The sequence below is a fragment of the Punica granatum genome, chromosome 4 (assembly GCF_007655135.1).
Source record: "Punica granatum isolate Tunisia-2019 chromosome 4, ASM765513v2, whole genome shotgun sequence".
Taxonomy (NCBI): domain Eukaryota; kingdom Viridiplantae; phylum Streptophyta; class Magnoliopsida; order Myrtales; family Lythraceae; genus Punica; species Punica granatum.
Window position 1 is genome coordinate 30,932,683 of NC_045130.1, and position 21,525 is coordinate 30,954,207.

Consider the following 21,525-nt stretch of genomic DNA (forward strand, 5'->3'; position numbering starts at 1 on the left):
GATTTTCTTTTTTGTTTTTTTGTTGGCCAAGATGGATTAATAGGGCCCGTTGATGCAAGAACTCTTCCTAAAAGATATAATAGATTAGAGCATAATGATACTTATTGGAAATATTCTGTGACTGGAAGTGAATCCACGCTTAAATAAGTGTTAGTTAAAGCGTATAATTGAGAATGAATTATAGACTCATCGAATATAAAAATTATAGCACATTGTAATTTATCTTGGTCTGAACTTTATAGAAATTGGAATTAATATTCTTAGCCATTTCAAGAATATTTTAGACGATTACTTATAAGCTTATCCCGTAACTTTTCCGACTGATTTTTTAACGACTAAATTTGTCTATTATTATACATTGGTGTTTTGTGGTGTATTAGTTTGAAGTCCGTCAAGAAAACTTATGAATTATGTTGATGAAGCCATTTAAAAGTTCATCCCTCCCGTTTATCGGATCGAGGTTTCAACGAAATTCAAGTATGGCTTCGAATCAGTTTCCTAGTGCGAACATAGGTTGTCAAGAGATGTGAAATTAGGGTATGAATTATCAAGCAATTAGAAAATGCAATGATCAAGTAGTGCTACTGTGCTGTAAAGTACAATTGAACTGTTCGATGTAAAGAGCCGCAACCGGAAGTACTTCCGGCCAGTCGTTGCTGGCTCCTGGAGAAATTTCCGACCAACTTGATCTCGAAGTTGTGTAATTGTTTCACGAAAACATAAAAAGCAATACAGTGGATAATTATGGATTATAAAGGAAAATGACTGGTCGTGTTATATCATCATCAACTGGTAAAAGAGAAAAGAAATACAACCGGGAAAAGAGATTATTAAAGCTAACAACGGCGGAGAAGATACCCGTCCGGCCTTCATCTCCGCCGCAAAAAGGGCCGACCGGCCACCTATTCACACGATTTGCTGGACTATCTTCTGTTTCCTCCGCGTCTTTCCGATTTCTCTAAAAAAAGAATCCAAAAAAAAAAAAGAGTGAAAAACAGAGATCACTGTTGGTTTGGTTTCCATGATCAAATTAACATCAGGTCGATTCCGGCGGTGGCGGGCGGTTGAGATCCAGATTCAGATCTAGGCCTCTCCGCTCCTGCTTCCGGTCCTGATCATCCAGATTGACCACTGACGACGAGTCGGAGTCACTGCTGGCTGCTGAGGCCTTCGTATTCGTACGGCGGTCAAACGCGATCAGCCGATGGTATAGCTGCTCGTTCATGTTTTTCGAATTCACCATCGGGTCAAAGCAGCTCGGCCAGGGCCCCCTTGCACCCGCGAAACCTCCCCCAAGCGCCACCGCAAAGCCTGTACCAGGGTACGCGAGGTTAAGATCCAGAGGCGAGGAATCGACCATCGCCGCAGGCGGCTCCTGGCCCGACGACTCGACGGTGCTGCTCTGGCTGGGGCTGCTCCCGCCTCCGCCAGCCTTAAAGTGGACGAGGCTGTTGAGGTCGATGCCGATGGTGGCATAGGCCGGGAGGGGGAAGTTGGTCTTGGCCTTGGACCCACGGAACTCCACGGCCTTGGCGTCATAGGCCCGGGCGGCCTCCTCGGCCGTGTCGAAGGTGCCGAGCCACACGCGGCTCTTCTTGCCCGGATCCCTGATCTCAGCCGCGTACCGGCCCCACGGCCGCTTCCTCACTCCCCTGTACCCCACCTCCCCGGCCCCACCCCCGCAACCGCTGGCCCTCGCTCCCTCCTCCTTCCTTGGCGCCATCCATCGGCCGTTCCCCTTTATTATCCGTACGGTTCCTCCTTTTTTTATTTATGTTTTATCAATTTTTTAAATTTATTTATCGCTGCCTCTGACCTGTGGGTAGAGAGAGAGAGAGAGAGAGAGAGGGAGGGACGTGGGGGTAAGGAGCGGTCGGAGTTGAGAGGGAGAGGAGGGAGTGAGGCTAATCATTTATAGCGGCGGAACAGAATTGAGGTTTTAGAGAGAGGAGAGAGAGAGAGTCCAGCGTGGGAACTGACTGCCGGGTGACGTGGCAGGTGGCGGCCGCGGAGAGAAGCGCGGGGGGGGGGGCAGTCTGGTAATTCTGTCGGGTTACGTGGCACGTGGGCTGTCTCCGTGTGGGGAATCATGACGCATCAAAATTACCCCTCAAGAGGTCTAATCGCCCTTATAATCAGAAAAACGTATCGGATGGTCGGTCTTAAATCCCACGTGCTGATTGCGCGCTGCTGCCTGGCGGCTTCTCCTGAGTAATATCAGCACGCGGTTTTCGTGACGAAGATTAATAAATTAAAAATCAAATGAGTATTCCCATTCCTTATTTGGAAAAATAACCTCATGTATCCTAATATTTATATGTTATTTTAATTTTATTTCAACGTCAATTTTTTTTGAAATATTTTAATATTAATGGTTTGATTTCAAATCTATCTCACCGTAAAAGTTCCGTATACTTTTTACGGAAATGTTGACGTAGCTCATTAATTGTTTGACGGAACTGATGTGGAGAGTGTGTGAGTGCTGATATAAGGGAAAAATTGCATTATATATCCAAACCTTTTTGTGATTTCTTAGTTTTATCTTAACATTCTCAATTTTATCCCAACATTTCGATAGTTTTTCAGTTTTATTCCAATTTTTTTACAGTTTTCTCAATATTAAGCCAGTATGTGGGATACATTTGAGAAATTATGAAAAAAATTTGGATAAGATTGGGGAAAAATAAAAATATTGGAATAAAATTCAAAAAAATATTAAAAAATTGGGATATATAATATCATTTTTCCCTTGTATTAAGACCTACACATCCTCTATGTCAGCGCAGTCAAGCAAATAACTTGCCACGTCAATATTTCCGTTAAAAATTGACGAAATGTTTACGGCGGGATAGATTTGATCTCAAACCATTAACGTTAGGATATGTTAAAAAAATAAAATAAAATCGACGTTGTGATAAAATTAAGACAACATATAAATATTATGATATATGGTGCAATTTTTTCTTGTTTATTCAAGGCATTCACATCACTGTCTATTTGACTTAAAGAACCTCAATCAACCATGGCCATTCGAGTCGTCTTATCTTATTGAATAGACTTCTGGTACTAATCCCCCTGATTAATGGTCGAGATTGTGCGTTCAATATATAGCATGTCCCATTATGATCGAGGAAACAGGGGGCAAGTGATGGGACTGGGAGTAGGAAAACTTTTCCCTCGTACTCAAACAAACCCTTAATGTTTCAGTTTATAAAGGCCTATTAATTTTTTATATGCACCGTAATATTCCAAAATCTAATAGACCTGACTAATATAATTCAAGTTGAGTCGGTTCAATAACAGTAAAACTTTCCCAACGCATGAATTTTCTCAATTCATAAGAATTGAACCCGAATCTTTACTTAAGAAGAATAAGTATGGAATCAATTGAACTACTTCTTTTTTTAAAAAAAATCATAAAAAAAACTAATTATCTAGAGAAATTTTTTCCTTCCCTATGGTACAGAGGAGGATCCAGTAAAGGAAGATGGGAATGGAAATAAGGGGATAACCAACAATCAAATTAAAAAAAGAAAACAAAAAACGGAATAGTATAATGACATATGTCATCGCCTAATAACTAAGATGTTTTAGGTTTGATACTCGTAATGAGACTATTCGTGTCATTTTATTCGTTATTAAAATTTTTATTTTATTATATTAGTCTTATAAACTTTTTTTTGTGATTGAAAAAAAAAAATCCAGAACAGAGATGGAAGGAAGGTACATGAAAAGTTGTACAGGATTGGAAATATTTTCTTCACCATCAAATTTGAGAAATTTCGGGTGATTTTCTTAGTATAAAATGGAATAAGTGAGCTGTTATGCTCCTGATTGAGAAGACTATTTTGTTATTAGAAAATACAAAGAAAGATCTTACAAAGAATATGGATTTATTGCTAAAGAAGATGGCCAGCGCCCTCGCCATCCCCGAGGAGATAATCCCAGCAAGTGTAGGGGGTTTTAGGATTTCTTTTTTAAAATTTACATTATTTTATAATTTTTTATCATGTCTAATAATATTTTTGCCTCTCGAAAAAGTCATGAGTCACGCATGTAATTTATTTTGGCCAAAAAATCGACTGAAAGAATTAAAATACTTACCGTTTAAGGAAGCTGGGAGTTATCGTGCAAATTTTTAAAGATTTTGGCACTTCTTACTATCCCAAAGGTTATGAAGCAAATTTGCACCAAAAAAAAAAAAGGTTAGAAGCAAATTGCATTTTACTCATCAATAAAAGAAAATCATTTACTAATAAATACACTTATACTGGCACAAGACACCACAAATAGGATCGGAACAAATGAATCGAATTAATTGCTAATTAAGCATCAGATAGCAGCGCGATAAACAATTGTTACTGTCACATAGTTAATGATTTTATTTAATTAATTATCAGATATATGAATTGTGGAATATGAATTTGAGTCTGAATGAATTTTATGTACTCTTATTAACCAATTATTGAAAATATTTTTTTAATATATTTCTTTCCGATAAGATGGATCCGGACAAAGTATGAGAAATTTTTATTGCCGATTGGCATAGTATATATATTTTAATTCAAATTGGTGTGAATAAATGATTTCGTGCATGAACTTGGGGAAAGATTGAGAAGGACATCGTATGGTGGCGGCCACAGAAAAAGAAGCTGCATTATCTTATCGAGAAGTAAATGAATATAATTAAGTTTCGAATAAATTAATCAAGTGGCAACGATAACGTCAGGGCCACCGGATCCAAAAGAATCCGACAACCTTGACCATGGCAGCCCATCATTTTCGATGTCGCATCTATCGTCTTTCTCCTCTTTTCCCGACTCAATCTAGCTACTTCTTACGCTTCCGTTGCATCCCGACGTATCGTACCGGCGCTCGCTCCATTTTTGTTAAACTATTGATCGGTTCCCTTCTAACCTAGGGCAATCCAACAATAAGGGGATGCCACGGACACGGCTCCATGCCTGCGGTCCTCTACTGAAAATAATAACCTTACTAGCTAGTTTTCGTCCTAATTTTAAATATATAAGTGAAAATTAGGAAAAAATAAAAGAAGAACTTCTTTTTCAAGGTTAAGGGCGAGAAATTTCTAACATAATTAAATCATAATAATTAGCTATCCCTTCAAGAACGTGAAATGTCTCGGTTTTTAAAAGATGATTCTCCCGTCACCGTAGTATGATCTGCTATTTCTTGCAAAACCTCGATAAACCACGTCCCGAAATGCTCTGTTCCAAAATTTTTCCTAATCATGTCATGAACTTTTGTCAACTTCATATTGTATGTTCTAACGAAGTGTTTCTTCTTCTTCTTCACACTAGTACGTACAAAAACTGAAGTGGACATTGATGGCCTTATATCAACGTCGAGAAAACCATCATGTAAGTGGGAATAATGAAAAGCACACCGATCAGCAAAACTGACATGCGAATAGTGGGGAGTGGTCCAGCTCTACGTGTCGAGCATAGCATATGATTAAAGCAATAATTAACCAGACAATGATATTATATTATTCACATCATATATAGGCCGGTGTGATGCACGGAACTAATCGTATTTTATAAGATCGAAATTTCAATGCAAAAATGTGTTAAGGGGAACATAAGAAGATAAAATCTCAAAGTCAAGGAATCGCAATTACAAATTTCCCCGTATATGGAAGGTGTAGAGGTGTGCCGGTCTGAGTATCTTTTTTTTTTTCATAGTATCCGGACCCTATCCTGTAAGAGATAGTTTCAAGATTTTAGAACCGGACCATACCTTGTTGGGATCTAAATACAAAATCTAAATTATACTACAAGTTCTAGATATTCTGTTGAAATGTGTAACATTCTTCTTTTATTTTTTCTCTTCAAACACAATGAATGAAATAAATAAAAATCGAAAATATCTCATTCACAATCACACAAAACAAATAAATGTCGACATAGATTAATCAGATCTCTTCCATCCATCCATCCATAGAACTAAAGGATTATGTAGTAGACAAAACAAATAAGCAACTAAAAGATTATGTAGCTATTTAGTAAACAAATGATGATGCAGCTCTTCTTAGTAGACAAAATAAATAACTCTCCTAGAATTATGTAGCTACTGACATCTCACAAGAGGATTATGTAAATATAAAATAATTTTTTTTTCAAAAAAATATAGGTCTTAGGTACCGGTTCCGTGGGTACCCTGGATATTAGAACAAGAACCAGAGCTTATTTTTACTGGTTCTTTAAATTACTACCTGGATCCTACTCAATTTTCAATTGCAGTTACTCGGAGCCCATCCTAACGGGTAGGTCCGATTCTGGATATACCCGGTATCCATGCAAATCCCTAGAAAGGAGTGTCTTAGGTTGTGTTTGGTTTTAGAGTTGAGTAGAGTTGAATTGTGAAAAAAATAATAAATAGTTGAGATAATTTTGTATTAAAAATTGAATTGAATAATTAAAAAATTGAAGAAAAAAACAAAAGTAATAATTATGTTGTTGAATTGAAGATAAGTAGAGTTAAGTGGAGCAGATTTAAAAAAAAATTATAATCAAACGGGCCTAATAATTTCAGCAGATTATTACGAATTCAAAAGAATGAATTTGCTTATTTACCGAAAAAAAGAATTTGCTTGCGTCGCTCCCACAATTCCATCCTTTTGTCATTTTGATGAATTTTTTTTTTTTGGTTTTATGAATCCCTTAGATCCATCGTTGAGGACACATAAAAATAGGTTAATTCGAAAAAGGAGATATCCGTGCAGTGCGACCTGCACTCTATATGATTACGAGTTTGATTTTCGAATATTCTCCCATTTTCTTTTCGCCCATGCATACCAAATCCATAATCCTCTCCTCGTAATACGAAATAACTTAATTTGTCGGAAAATAAGTTCGCCTAAATGATCTAAGAGAAAGAAGACCGGCGCCTTCGCCCCATCTATTTACCAAAAAAAATAATAATCTATAAGGCAAATGATTTAGTTATATTATATTTGGGGCAAAATTATGTTTTTCATTTGAGAGGGACTACGTCCCTCTCAGAGGTGATAGCCATTGCTTCGAATAAGTGTAGCAATAGAATAGTTATTAGCTTTCAAGGGCCAGCCCTTAAAAGGGACCAATTGACGTTGCAAACCCAACAAATAGTCACTAATTGGGAAGAAATTTTTCGATGTCTTACATGAGAAATGAGACAAGAAAAGCTCATATACGATGGGCCAGTGGGGACAGTTCAATTGATAGCATTTGCGGTGTGAAACACGTTGGCCAATTATGATGCCCCGTCCTTACCATGACTGCGACACCAAACAGAGACGACATAAGTAATTCCTGTATTCATTATATATATATATATATATATATAAATTTTTCGATTACAAAAGAGATTACGATTATAATATGATAAAATAAAAATAATGATAGCTCATAAAAAGATGAGATAGTCCCATAATAGGTATTAAAAATGGAATTTATTGATTAATCGGCAAAAAATATGCACAACTGTGCTAAGCCTTCTAAAATAGATTTTGCAGGTCCCATTACTTTCATTTCGTATACGCTTGTGTTAAGAATAGAGAGAAAGTGGATTCACATAGGATTTTTACTCAGAAATTATAAAACAGATTTTGCAGGTCCAATTACTTTCATTCACCATATCTCCTCCAATTTCCAAGTGGCAAACTAAATAAATAAATAGATAACGGAGGTGCATTTTTTTGGGTGATATTTTCATGTATGACATCATTAATTTGTGAGACTGGATAATCAGGAGGAATTCACCAATATAATTAAAATTTTTTTACAATGAATATAATTACTAAAAATATGATTAAAAAAAACAGAGATAAAGAAAGCTCAATCCATATATATCATGCACACGTTGGGATTGCTCGATCTCCATCACCATTCTTTGAGGCCTCGAAGACTCATTTGATGTTGCACTAGCTCCTGTCGTAGTCTATCTATCTATCTATGTAAATCCTAGTCTTTTTCGTACCGAGGGGTTTGCCACCAAAACATACAACTGAGATGCCAACATTACAAGAAAAATGCTCCCTAAGGACGTAGACGTAGGGGCACTTAATTTTAATTGCGGCTTAAGTGCGTTCGAATGCAAGCATACTTACAAAAATGTTATAGGCTCTTCTATTTCGCAAATATAAACGTACTATATATACCCATTTGGATAAGAAATACTCACAATGGTCGAAGATCCTTTTGAACATCTAAAAATGATAAGTGGAAAGCTTAAATTGCCAAAAGACACTATTTTTCGGTTACATGCAAAAAGATACTATCCGTTTCGTGCTTTTCGGTCTTGGTTGTTAGTTTAATTAGATGATTGGCCCGCACAATCGTGACTTAGTAACAATAGTGTTATAAAAAAATGCGATATTATTAAAAAAATTGAATTTTTATTTGAAATGTTAGTGAATAAAAATATTGAAATGTCTGCTTACTATTGAAGTGTTACCTTGTTGTTAATATAATATCAATAATATTAAATGTGATCCGTCACGTGAAATAATAAAAATTTCAAACGAATACTGACCCTAGTATTTTGCATGAAGTCTCCTCTTCTATGTTCTCTTGCTCAACTTTAAAGTAGGAAATCGAATAAGAAGAATATGAAGATGGATGTAACAACCTTTTATACATTTCAAAATATTTATTAATATTTCAAAACTGATATAAATAATTGTAAAAGAACTAAAAAAGTTTATGTAAATTAATAGTACGATAAAGAAGTGGACTCTTGGAATCGTATGATGAATTGACACCACAACATTTCACCATTTGTTGCATTTTTATTGGTTATCAATCCAAAAGTCGCTCAGCAGAATGTAGGCTTCATCTTACATTACACCTTTATATGCGTTGACTTGGGCTTTATAATTGTATATAGATTAAGATGAGGAATTAGACTTACTATACAAAAGGCTTATATTTAATTGAGTTTTCATTAATTTATTCTGATGATTAGAGTTAAGTAGTGTTTGCATCAATACAAATCCCTCCGTGATCAACTTAACCAAGCCTCATGTGGCTTGCACTTGGCTAAATTAATTTTTGAATGCTTAATTATGAAAACGGAACAACTGTTTGTTTCATTTTTTACAGTAACAGGTGTAGGCTCTTCAATATAGACTACTCGTAGGACTTATGCTGGTATTAAGAAATAAAATCGAGAGATTTTTATGTGCAACCAACGAGCACCTATGCTGGTATTAAGAAATAAAATCGATTACACATATAAAAGTGTTAATCTATTATTTGAATATACATATTTCTTTGAAAATCCCGAGAGATTTCCATCCATGTTTCCGATGAAAAAGTAGAGGCTTGCCGAGCTAGATTTTTTGAGAGAATTACCAAGGGAAATTTCCTTCTGAATATTTTACCCATTTTCCAATTGTCGAAAAATGCATGCTTATTTCAATTGTTAAAAAAAAAAATCGAAGAAATTGCGAGGGGGATTTTTCTATTAAAAAAAAAAACCCTTAAATCTTAGCCCTCTCCCTCTGTCTCTCCTTCCGATCATCTCCTATCACTCCGATCCCTCCCTCTTAGCTGCAAGGATTGATCGAAAGCCCCTCAATATATAAATTTAATTCTAAAGTGTAGTATAAATTAATGCCTAACCTTTTTTCATCATGGTGTGATTCAATTCACGTTGTGAAACACAACCTGACTCGGTGATTCGATTTTGTTGTTGTTATCAACTTCTTTGTTTGCTCAGTTTTCCTCGCATGAGGCATACACTTAGCTGCCGGAAAGAGAGCTAACCAAGATATCGGACATGTCGTCCAAGCAACATGATGGCATTGAGGATCATTTCTGATCTGGAACATCAGAACAATCTCCGTTTTGTCCATTTTACTCGAACTCTTACCGATAAATCTCGCAAATTTTTCAACAAGATAAAAAGGCTCATGCTAACTGCATAGTTCTTTGTTTTTCATTTTTCGTCATAATACTACGAGTATAAAATTCGTATAAAATATGTGAGTATATAGTATTTTATTCATTTGTTCTAATGCTATTGTCGATCTGATGTTATGAATTTTGAAAAAAACAAAAAAATGATCCCCTGTACTGCATTCACATCTATCCCTAGTACTGCATTCGAATGTTAAAAGACAGTCACACAATGTTTTATTTTGCTATGGAATACGCCATATCGATCAATTTAAAAGAAATTAATTTAGAAAAATTATAAGATCAAAAGCAAAATGAAAATTATTTTCTTAGGATGTGTGTATAAAAATTATATGGAATGATTTTTATGATCATTTTCATCTTGCTGAAGAAACTGCAAGTTTCATTGATTAAAGTTCGAGGAGTTAAATGGACAAGACAGAGAGAGATTTGACCTTCTTAGCCAGGGATGATCCTCAATCCCATCATATCGCTTGGACAAGTTCGATTTCTTGGTTAGCCCTCTTCCAGCGACTAAATGTATCCCTTGTGCGAGTGGAAAACTGTGCAAGCAAAGAAGAGTCGATTGACGACAATAAAATTATTCACCAACGTTGAGTTGTGTTTCACAACCTAAATCGAATCACGTGAGTTAAGGCCGACAACCCGTGATAATGGAAAAGTTAGATATCAATTTATACTAAAAATTAATCTTAGACAGTTTTCAAGTATCAAAATTAGGATTGGAGATTTCAAATACCGAAGAACATGCACATTAAGCCCCGTATCAAGCATTGAGCGAAAGAAAAAGCATAGATAATGCGAGGTCATCTACACCATATGATCTCTAATTTGTTGATTTGTTACTTCGAATAATAGGGACTTGGTGGGAAAAAAGAAAAAAGAAAGTCCAACTTGGGCTTCCTCCGAGTTGCATGGGGAGACCTTTTCCAGGCAAACATTAAAAAAAGAAAAGGTAGTAGCAGGGTGAGACCAAGAGACTGGTAAGTGACGAAAAATTAAATGCTCGTAGTCGATAACGAAATATGGACTATATTTTGGAATGTCGTGGTGGTCGCAGACACGCGCTAGATAGCATCCTGATGAATGATTCTTATCGTAAATTCGATATGTGCGTATTTAACGCTTGGAACTCAACTGACATTTAGGAATCACAATCGCTAGCCACATAAAGTATGTACTCTCTTGATCCTCTTTGAAAATCCGAATTAGTATATATGGACCTATACGTGTATCCTCGCTTTTGGCTTTTGACAGGTGATCATATATTATGATTTTGTTCAACTTTTCTTTAGAAGTCCTCGTGGGAGCGGATACATCATCAAGAGGTTGAAAATTTCAACCTGTTATTACTCGTAGCCCGTAGAGAATTAGGCTACAATATTATGTACTTCGTCATGAATAAAGAAACCGAAGCACGGTTGAGTAATATAATTTAACGGACTAAGAATTATGTGTTTTGGTTGGGAAATCCCGGATTCAAGGGTTCATTGCAGATAGACATTCAAATTTGGCTTGTGCTTGTGGATTATAGTCAATGTGCTTGGATAAAGTATTTTTTTCATATATCAATTCAATTTCTGATTAAAGCATCTACAATATGGGTTCAAAATCACAAGAACGAAAATCAAATCAATATATTCGTAGAGTTGAAGTGCACTATTCGACATGAAAAGATTTATGCCGGAGTACCATGTACTGAGATCTGACTAAGGTAAACCCATCGATCAAAGTCAATCAACCACCAGGCTAAGACGGAGCTAACACTAATTAAACCGTTTTTGTAAGAACAATTGAGAGAAATAGCCAAGGTAACCAATATGATATACCTTGATGCATATATATACTATCGTGTGATTACAAGGAAAGAATAAAAAGTGACCATATACACTTAATTATAGATTGTATTTCTAATACATATTGCTTAATACACCCCCTCAATCTGTTAAGGGAGAAGACATCGACATATTGGAACCGTGAGAACGAAAAGTCGATGAGGAGGCATTTTTCGCAAAAATATATGCCAGTTGTGAAGACGTGGGAATGTATCGGATCAAGAGGTCACCGCAAGCCACATGTTCTCTCACGAAGTGATAGTCCACAGCTACGTGTTTACTGCAGTCTTGCAGAATTGGATTTCTTGCTATATACGTGGCACTAATATTATCACAGCATGCCATGATCGGGCTCAAAGAGCACAGTCTAATATTAGACAATAACTATCGTATCCACAATATTTCAGCCATGGCATAGGCCAAGGCCCTGTACTCAACCTCAATGAAACTCTTCGATACGGTAGGTTGTTTCTTGGATCTTTAGGAAATAAGATTCGGGCCCACAAAGACAACAGAACCCGCTATTGAGTGACGACTATCAGGACATCCAGCCCAATCTGCACCTGCGTGTGCTGTGATCCGAGTGTCAAAGGAGCGCCGGTAGATTCCTAATACATTTAATATTCCCAAATAGTTTCTCATCGAACACTGCTGCGGATACTTGTAACCATATAATGAGGAATATGGCGACAGATGAGTTCCGTTTTAATGCTCTATTAACAATTACTTGTACCTCTTTTGCCGGGAGACTCTCCTTTGCTTGACAAGTAATAATAGGTCATTAGTTAGTTCAAGTTCATTTTTCGTACTTTCAAGTTTCAACAGCTATTGACAACTTACTTCTTTTTTCGTATTAATCCTTACATGTTTTCCCTTTTTTATTTTTGTTTTTCAAAGTTTCTCACAACTAATTGACATGTCAATATTTTGTCCAACATGTTATTATAGTTTTATTAAGGCATGATCCATGATAACTTCAATATTTTTATATTTTGACATTTTTTTAAAGTTTTTATCTCGATAAGCTTCTCATCGTCACTCAATCCCCCAGTTTTTCTCTATTCTAAGAAAAGATACTATATATAATTAATCCAACGCCAATTTTTATACTCAAATGGCATGATACAGTTCGCATGTTTGACGATTTGATATTATATGAAGCTAATGCCCGGGAAGATGACATTACAAACTATTTGATAATTTAAAAAAGTTACATTAGTTTCAAACTTAATATAGCATAAACTAAAACCGAACCAAAACACAATTTCACCGTCAAATCAATTCGCGGCGATGACCCTCTCTTTTCCGTTTCTTTTACGATGATTCCAGGCATCATAGATCATATGGACATGTAATTTCAACCAATCTTAAGATATGAAAGACTAAAATAGTCAAAGTAGTGGAGTCAGTCAATAAGACCTAACGGTGCCAAGCTGAGTAGCAACTCATACATGCAAGACAGATTTACATACGGAGTGTGAAATTGGCAATCCGCGTTGATTGGATTCTCCGTTATGGACGGCAGAATGGAAGAAGATAACGGAGTCAAAGTATTCGGAGCCCCTCCAGCCGCGTTGACTGTCAATTCAATATTCCATAATACTACTTTTTTAAAAAATAAAAAATAAAATAAATCCCTTTCGTTTGGACTTATAACTTCAAGATTCCCACAGGATACGACGTCGGCTCAAATTCCTCCGGCATGAAGAAATTCATGGACGTGTGTACTATGCTCTATAATTTAAAAGTGTGTGTGGGGAAAAGTCCATCAACTGTCATGCTTTTGTATGTTCACATTGTGATTGATTGATTAATTATTTGTTTCGCTCCCTTTATGCTTCATCGAGAATTCCGTCCAACTTGTCTGCATCATAGTGTATGAATCACGACATAATTTTGATATTACAGAGAATAATACAGACAACGTGATTGATCTAGTGTGATTATTCAAAATATATGCGCCCTTCGAATTCAAATATCCTTAATATAAGTCTATTTCATGCTATTAATGCGTTGCTCTTGCCCCTTGATTCTCGTCAATAGAGAATGGAAGTCTTATTCATGACAAATTATTTTATTAAACGCGACAAAGATTTGATTAAATAAAAATAATTGGGCAACTTGGCATAAGAAATTGTGATTTCAAGAAAATGTTTATTGTGAATTGGTTTGAGTGGTTCGGTACATGGTTTCTTTAAATAAGATCAACTTGGTTCAGTAAACTAAAGCTTGATTTAATTAACTTGGATTAATTCAAATGGTTCGGCACATGATTTCCTTGAATTAAATTTCGGGTTCAAGTCTTGTGAATGAATAAAATCCGCAATCAAGGGAGCTATGCCACTTAATAATAAGTTGACCCAATCCGAAATCAGATTAATCTATCTCTTTTTAAGCAAGATTTCTAGTTCAAATCTTGTGAATGAAAAATATTCACGACTGTGAGAGTTATATCCTGATGGATTGGACAGTTTGGAATTGATAAGTAAGAAGACGGGGATGGAAGCCCCAACAATATCGTCAAAGAGAAGCGATCCTAAGGAGATCGGAGGATGTGAAAACACATGGAGACCAATCGATAGAATAAGATCCGTCATCGCCATCCAGTTTGTGCAGCTATTCCCTTCATGGTATATATATGATGTACTCGGACATTCTAATCTCGATTCAAATGATCACGAATGGGGTCGATCAACATTGCCAAGTGTAGTGCTGTAGGATCAATGTTGATAATGAAATCATGAAACACCTCCAAATCCATTTCAAAGGTCGACAAGACAGTGCCCGAGGTGCCAAGCCTGTTCCAAGCCTGAAATTTAAATTTCAGGACACCCCATAGTTCAGCCACTATTGCCGTTGCATAGCCGATGTTACGAGCAAACTTTTTCTTACTTTACACGTGTCATTCGGGGATGAAGTTTTATATAGCCACTTAATTGTATATTACTCACTCAATATTTGCCCCCAATCCCATCCAGAGTCCCTTTCACTTGAAACGTAATTAATAAGAAAATCAGACAAGCGATTTCATTAAAAAAATTTTTGTGCTATTTTTCCATTTAAAAAATGAAATTTTTAATTGAAAAAATGAATAATTAAATTGGAGACCCGTCAGCGCCTTCTTCAGCCCTCCAACCTTTGAACATTGAAAGTTTGAACAGACTCAACTACTCAATCCACCCAATTCAATCTATCTAGTCAAAATCCTCAAAAAACAGAGCTCAGAACCACCCCACCCATTTCTCCTCAACCTCCCCTGCATATCGACAGATTGTTTGTTCGGCCTCCTGGTTGCCCTGGCCTCGGGTTTCCATGTCTTTTCACCACATGGACCCGCAGTCGGCTGCAGAGCGGGCGGTGTCGGTGATCGGGATGGGCTACGACCTCACCAACGATCTCCGGCTGAGCTCAAGCAAGCCTGGCCCTGCCGGGTCGAGGCTGATTGAGCTCGACGTGCAGGCAGCGCAAGACCTTGTGGTTCCCGGGGGGGCGGTTGTGAAGGGTGTCCCGGGCTGCATAAAGTGCGATAAAGGCGAGCGGACTAGGATGCAGTCCGATGTCCTGTCCTTCAATCAGGTACTCGGCATGATCTCGGTGCCTTGGTTTCCTCTGGCATGTATTCTGAGATTTTCTTGTGGATATATATATATATATATATATATTTATTTATTTATTTTTCCTGACGTTTGCCGAATGATGGAATGGAAAAGCCGATATCCGAGTACGGGTTAGTCTCAACGAAAGGCTGTGGACATCTCTCTTAACGGATAAAATGATTGCTCCGAAAAATAAAAGGACAGGATTTTTCCACTTTTTTAGATACTTTGTTTACTGTTGAAACAAAAAGAACGTGGGTCCATTAGTCACTGTTTATCCACCTAAGGTTATGCTTTCTTAACGATCACTCTGTTGGTTTTAGAGTAATGCTCGATTGGCGTTGCTAGTTTTCGAGCTTATGTAAATCGGCGAGTTGACAGTAGAGTAGGAAGAACTGCTAATTTGACCATTTGCCGCGTTTCCATATTGCCTCAGATGTCGGAGCACTTCAATCAGGAACTTTCATTATCCGGTAAGATCCCATGTGGTCTATTCAACACAATGTTCGACTTCAAGGGCTGTTGGCAGAAGGATGCGTCGACCACGAAGAGTCTGGCTCTTGATGGTTGGTTCATAACTCTATACAACGTTGAGCTAGGGAGATCCCAACTAACACTTTCTGAGCACATCAAGCAAGAGGTCCCAACCTCATGGGACCCGCTTGCACTTGCGGAGTAAGTCCTGTAAACTGATCAAGTTCGACTGAGATCCCCACATTGAGCTTCTCAATGTTGGTTTGCAGTAATTTTCGACTGAATGATTCGTTTCTTTTGTTTTGTTTTGCGAGCAGGTTTATCGAGAAGTATGGAACTCATGTTGTGGTAGGAGTTAAGATGGGAGGTAAGGAAGTTGTTCACATAAAGCAGCTGCAGAGTTCAAGCCTTCAGCCCACCGAAGTTCAGAAATCACTGAAGCAGTTAGCAGATCAGAGATTCTCCGAAGATGCAAACAGGCCAAACACAACTCAGCTGTCAAAAAAACCGAAGGTAAATATGAACTTTCTTTCTTACACTCTTTTTTCGGAATGATCGTTATATGCAGAGTCCTGAATAAGTGGGGATATGTGGCATGCTTTATTCCAGAAAATAATCTGAACAAATTTACCGAATTCTGACATTTTCTTAGATAAATGGATTGAGTTTTTGTGTGACCTCTTCCTGTTAAATGATCTGTATCGTAAGTACTACAAATTGGTGAAAACTTTTAGTGATTGTTAACCGAGAAGTTGTGGGAGAAGATTACGATCCCTTGCTTGCAGGTTGAAAATTTGTCTAATGCTCGAGATCATATCCTTGCAGGGTGAAAATTTGCGCTGGAACCTCCCTGCAGCATTGACCATCCGACCGCCCGTAATTATTCCCTCGAAAAACAAGGTAAGGTTCCCGTTCTTGATAAGGATTAATGCCTGCTATGGTAGTACTGTTTGAGATTTTTTTCTGCTATGAACGAGATAGATTCAACTTTTTTTCCGGTGCAGGACACGATAAGCGTTTGTGTCAGAAGAGGAGGAGTTGATCTTGGTCAGAGTCACAACCAATGGCTCTCGACTATACCTCAGTCGCCTAATGTGATATCGATGACTTTTGTGCCCATCACTGCGCTTTTGAGCGGAGTCCGTGGCTGTGGATTCCTAAGCCATGCAGTGAATCTTTACCTTCGATGTGAGTTTATCTCCCTTTGACATGCGAACCGTTCATTTATCTTTAGGATGATTTGTATGCACGTCATGTTGATTTTTATCTATTGATGAACCGTTTAGATAAACCACCGATAGAGGAGCTCCATCAATTTCTCGAGTTTCAATTGCCCCGGCAGTGGGCCCCGGTGTATGCCGATCTGCCTCTTGGACCAAGGCGCCGAAAACACCCGTCTCCTACCTTGCAGTTCACTTTCATGGGCCCGAAGCTCCGTGTTAACACGTTGCAGGTAATTAAATCATTCCGGACAATAAAATTTTTCGAATTGATTAGCAGTTAAGACACATTCCTTTTCATCTTTTGCTGGATTAATTACCACGTTTATTTAAAAATCATTCGATTTGCAGGTGGACACCGGGAATAGACCAGTTACGGGAATACGGCTTTACTTGGAAGGCAAGAAAAGTAATCATCTGGCAATCCATCTCCAACACCTCTCGAACCTCCCCACCCCTCTCCAAATATCAGATGATCACACCTATGAACCTGTGTATGAGCCCAACGAGCGGGCCTACTTTGAGCCCATCAAGTCGAGCATGTTCTCGCACGTCTGTACTGCTCCCGTCCAGTACAACGGGTCTCGGATTGATGACTCCGCCTCTATAGTGACTAAGGCCTGGTTGGAAGTCAAAGTCATGGGCATTAAGAAAGTCCTGTTTCTCAGGCTTGGGTTCTCAATGGTGGCGTCAGCAAAGATTCGCCGTTCAGAATGGGATGGACCATCAACTATGTCCCGCAAATCAGGGGTCTTCTCTGCTCTGTTCAGTACAAGGTTTAGCACGACCTTAAACCCACCGGAGCAGAAGCCTGCAAAGGTTGATTTGAACTCAGCAGTTTTTCCCGGAGGGCCACCACTGCCGAATCGGCCACCAAAAATGACCAACTTCGTGGACACAAAGGAGATGGTGAGGGGCCCCGAGGACCCACCTGGGTACTGGGTGGTCACTGGAGCAAAGCTCTCATTAGAAGGCTGTAGAATCTCGGTAAAGGCCAAGTATTCGCTGCTTACCATTATGTCCGAGGAGTCGATGATGCTGATGTGATTATACGAACCACAGGAAAATTAAATTTGATTTGATCCATTCATTTTGATAGTCTATGTAAATGACAGAAATTGGCCCCGTAAAAAGCATAAAGAATCGATTCAATTTTGCTCCATTTTGAAAGATTTTGGGGGTTGAGAAATCTGTTTAAAGGCAACTATGATGATAAATGAAAGACCAAGACTGAAGCAGTTGCTCAAAGAAAAACAATGAATGAGCAGCACGGGCTTTCGTTGCTTGATTCTACCAATAATCCCCACAAGAACACGGCTCTTTCGTTGTTTGATTCTACCAATAATCCCCACAAGAACATGACCCGTCTTTGAAATGGTGGAACCTGTTTATATCCCTCACAATGATCTCCCTCGCCTCAATCTTACATATGAACTTGAACGCAGTGTGACAATCGACACATATTCGAAGGTTTTTCTTAACCATGATTGGAGCTCCCTTTGGTGTAACAATCAACCCGAAAGCCACTGCAAGTTTCTCACTGTGGTGGTAAAGAAGCCTCTCCTTCTCACTCTTATCCACATCGTGAAGGTCCACCTCTACCTCTGGAACATACCCGGCCCGATTCATAAGTTCACTCAGCTCCTCCAGCTTTGCATAAATATGCTCTGTCCTTGGGTGTGCCCGGTCACCCACTATGAAGGTGTGTATCTCGTCCTTCACCTCCAACCAACTCATACCTGGCTCTTTCTTCACATTCCGATGTTTCATCAGCTTCCGAACATTTAAGACATTTTCCCACATTCCTGCTGATGCATAGATGTTCGCGAGTAGAACATGGGTCCCAGTGTTCTCGGGCTCCAAAGAAAATAGCATTTGTGCTGCTCTTTCCCCGAGCTCAACATTCTTGTGGACTTTAGCAGCCCCAAGGATAGATCCCCAAGCACGGGCATTGGCCTCAAGGGGTGTTCTTTCAATGAGCTCCATTGCCTCATTTAATTTCCCTGCTCGGGCCAGGATATCTATCATGCAGGAAGAGTGCTCCTGAGTGGGTGTGATTCCAAAGGACTCTTCCATGGACTTGTAGAACCGTTTTGCCTGGTCCACAAAGCCTGCATGATTGCACGCACAGAGAATGCTAGTTAAGGTTATATGATTGGGCGGGACATTATCCTCAAGCATCCGATTGAATAACTCCAATGCCTCTTTCCCGTGCCCATGTTGAGCTAGCCCACCAATCATAGCGGACCACGAGACAATGCCCCTCTCGGGTACTTCCCAAAAAGCCCTTTCTGCATCTTCTACGCTGCCACATTTAGCATACATGTTAACAAGCGAATTTCCGGCAAAAACATCCCCCTTGAACCCGAACTTTGTGATGTGAACATGGACTTGCTTGCCCTGTTCATATGCTGATAAAGTCGCACAAGCATTTAGGACTGAGCTGCAAACAAATGGATCGGGCTTAATACCCATATCTAACAGTTTCACGTACAGCTTAACAGCTTCTTCACCTTGCCCTAACTGGGCATATGCAGCAATCATCGAGGTGAGAGCCACAATATCTCCAACAGGGCATGTCTCAAAAACTTTTCGCGCAGCTTCTATATTTGCACATTTTGCATATGCATCAATTAAGCTCGTTATCACCTGAATATCATTTATCTGCCCTGACCTTACTGAAATGCTATGTATCTGTTTTCCCAAGTTAATATCCTGCAAAGCAGCCAATGACTTGAGAGCTGAGGACAACGTGGTCTGATTGAAACCTATGTCGGCCTGATACATGTCGGCAAAGAGTGAAAGAGCTTCAAAGTCTTCCCTGTTCAGTGAATACCCTGAAATCAGAGCGTTCATCGCAATTAAGTCCTTTTGCGGCATCAGATCATAAGCCCTTCTTGCATCATGAACCAGACCACTCTTAGCGTACATATCCACGATTCCAACACTCACAAACTTGTCAAAAGTCGTTTCAATCTTTATGACATTGCAGTGTAACTGCCTACCAAATTTCTCAAGCTCCAATGCCGCACAAGCTTTGAGAGCACTCGAGAGGGTGAACAAGTTGGGACAAATTCCTGATCTTTTCATTTGCAGCAACAACTTCAAACCTTCTTCATGTTGCTCATGAAGAACACATCCCGCTATAATAGCATTCCAAGATACAATGTCAGCCTCCAGAATTTCCTTAAAAGCAGTCGCTGCATCTTCAAGATCTCCTGCTTTTGCATACATATCTACAAGAGCATTCTCTGAGAAATGATCAGAACAATAACCTAGCTTTATCAAATACCCGTGTGCTTTCCTTCCCCGATCGATATCCCCAAGACCCGAGCAGGCATTTAATATGCTAGACAGACTAAACTCGCTAGGTTTTACTCCACTTAGAATCATCTTCTCAAACATATGAATCCCTTCCTTAAAGAAGTTACTCTGCACATAACATGAGACCAAAGAATTCCACGAAACAACATTTCTGTCAGGAATCGAGTCGAAAATCCTTCTAGCATCCTGAAACACTCCGCTTTTTGCGTACATGACAACTAATGAGTTCACGACGAACTCATCAGAATCAAACCCTGTGACAATCACTTTTCCATGAACTTGCTTCCCCAAGATCCAATATCCCGCTATTGAGCACGACCTGAGAACGCTCGGGAATGTGAACTCGTTACACCTGAGGCCCAAACTGTGAATCTCCCGGAAAGCCAAGATTGCCTCCTCCGCATACCCATTCTGGGCGTAGCCAGAAATCAGGGCAGACCACGAGACAAGATCTGGTTCAGGACATTGATCGAGCAGCTTGCGGGCGTGCCCGAAATCTCGGCACTTCGAGTACAGCGTGATCAAGTGGATGCGGAGTCTCGGGTCTCCCGACAACCCGAACATTGTCAAGTGGGCGTGGGCCAATTTGCCCACGCCTAGAGATCTGGTTTTGCAGCATCTCGATAGAAGCTTAGAGTAATACAATGAAGTGGGCGCGACGATGCTTTCTCGGGTCCGTGGGTTGTCGATGGATTCGAAATCTGCGGGGAGAAACTCGTCGGAGGAGGAGACGGAGAGGGTTGAGAGGCTGCTGAAGGGTTTAAATTTCAGGTAAAGCGGTTGAGGTTTTTGGAGGGAAGTAAGTTTCCGAAGGTTCATAGCAGTCCATTTTGTCATTTCACCAACGGGATTTGGGTTTTCATTGCTTGTAAATTGTAAAACCTAGTTGCACGAATTTGATAGTCATTAAAGTGAGATTATTCGATGCTATTTGGCATGTTGGTTGAGAAAGTACTAATCGGATTGCAATGTATTCGACAGGTAGCTGCTAATCACGCGATCATTGCCATAAATTTATCAGTTATGACTATTTTTTTGACTCATCATCCCCACATATTGTGAGATATGATCATTTAAGATTTTGTCCGTCAAAGCTCATCAGTAGGCGTGCTTCTTGCTGCTTAATTGCATGACCTTGCCGTCATACTAGATG

The 21,525-nt window shown here is 39.0% G+C and overlaps 3 protein-coding genes across 3 annotated transcripts; 1 reads left to right on the forward strand and 2 right to left on the reverse strand.

Moving 5' to 3' along the window:
* Positions 1–714: 714 nt before the first annotated feature.
* On the reverse strand, positions 715–1,894 carry LOC116206370 (ethylene-responsive transcription factor 11). Its single transcript, XM_031539217.1, has one exon. The coding sequence runs from the start codon at positions 1,721–1,723 to the stop codon at positions 1,037–1,039; it is 687 nt and encodes a 228-aa protein (XP_031395077.1). The 5' UTR covers positions 1,724–1,894; the 3' UTR covers positions 715–1,036.
* A 12,969-nt stretch (positions 1,895–14,863) lies between these two features.
* Positions 14,864–18,210, forward strand: LOC116204526 (MACPF domain-containing protein NSL1). Its single transcript, XM_031536658.1, has 7 exons — positions 14,864–15,334; positions 15,791–16,029; positions 16,146–16,341; positions 16,654–16,728; positions 16,833–17,016; positions 17,115–17,281; positions 17,400–18,210. Exons 1-7 carry the CDS (start codon positions 15,071–15,073, stop codon positions 18,093–18,095), a joined length of 1,821 nt encoding a protein of 606 aa, XP_031392518.1. The 5' UTR covers positions 14,864–15,070; the 3' UTR covers positions 18,096–18,210.
* Positions 18,211–18,300: 90 nt separating this feature from the next.
* On the reverse strand, positions 18,301–21,276 carry LOC116204525 (putative pentatricopeptide repeat-containing protein At5g52630). Its single transcript, XM_031536657.1, has one exon. The coding sequence runs from the start codon at positions 21,207–21,209 to the stop codon at positions 18,384–18,386; it is 2,826 nt and encodes a 941-aa protein (XP_031392517.1). The 5' UTR covers positions 21,210–21,276; the 3' UTR covers positions 18,301–18,383.
* Positions 21,277–21,525: the final 249 nt, after the last annotated feature.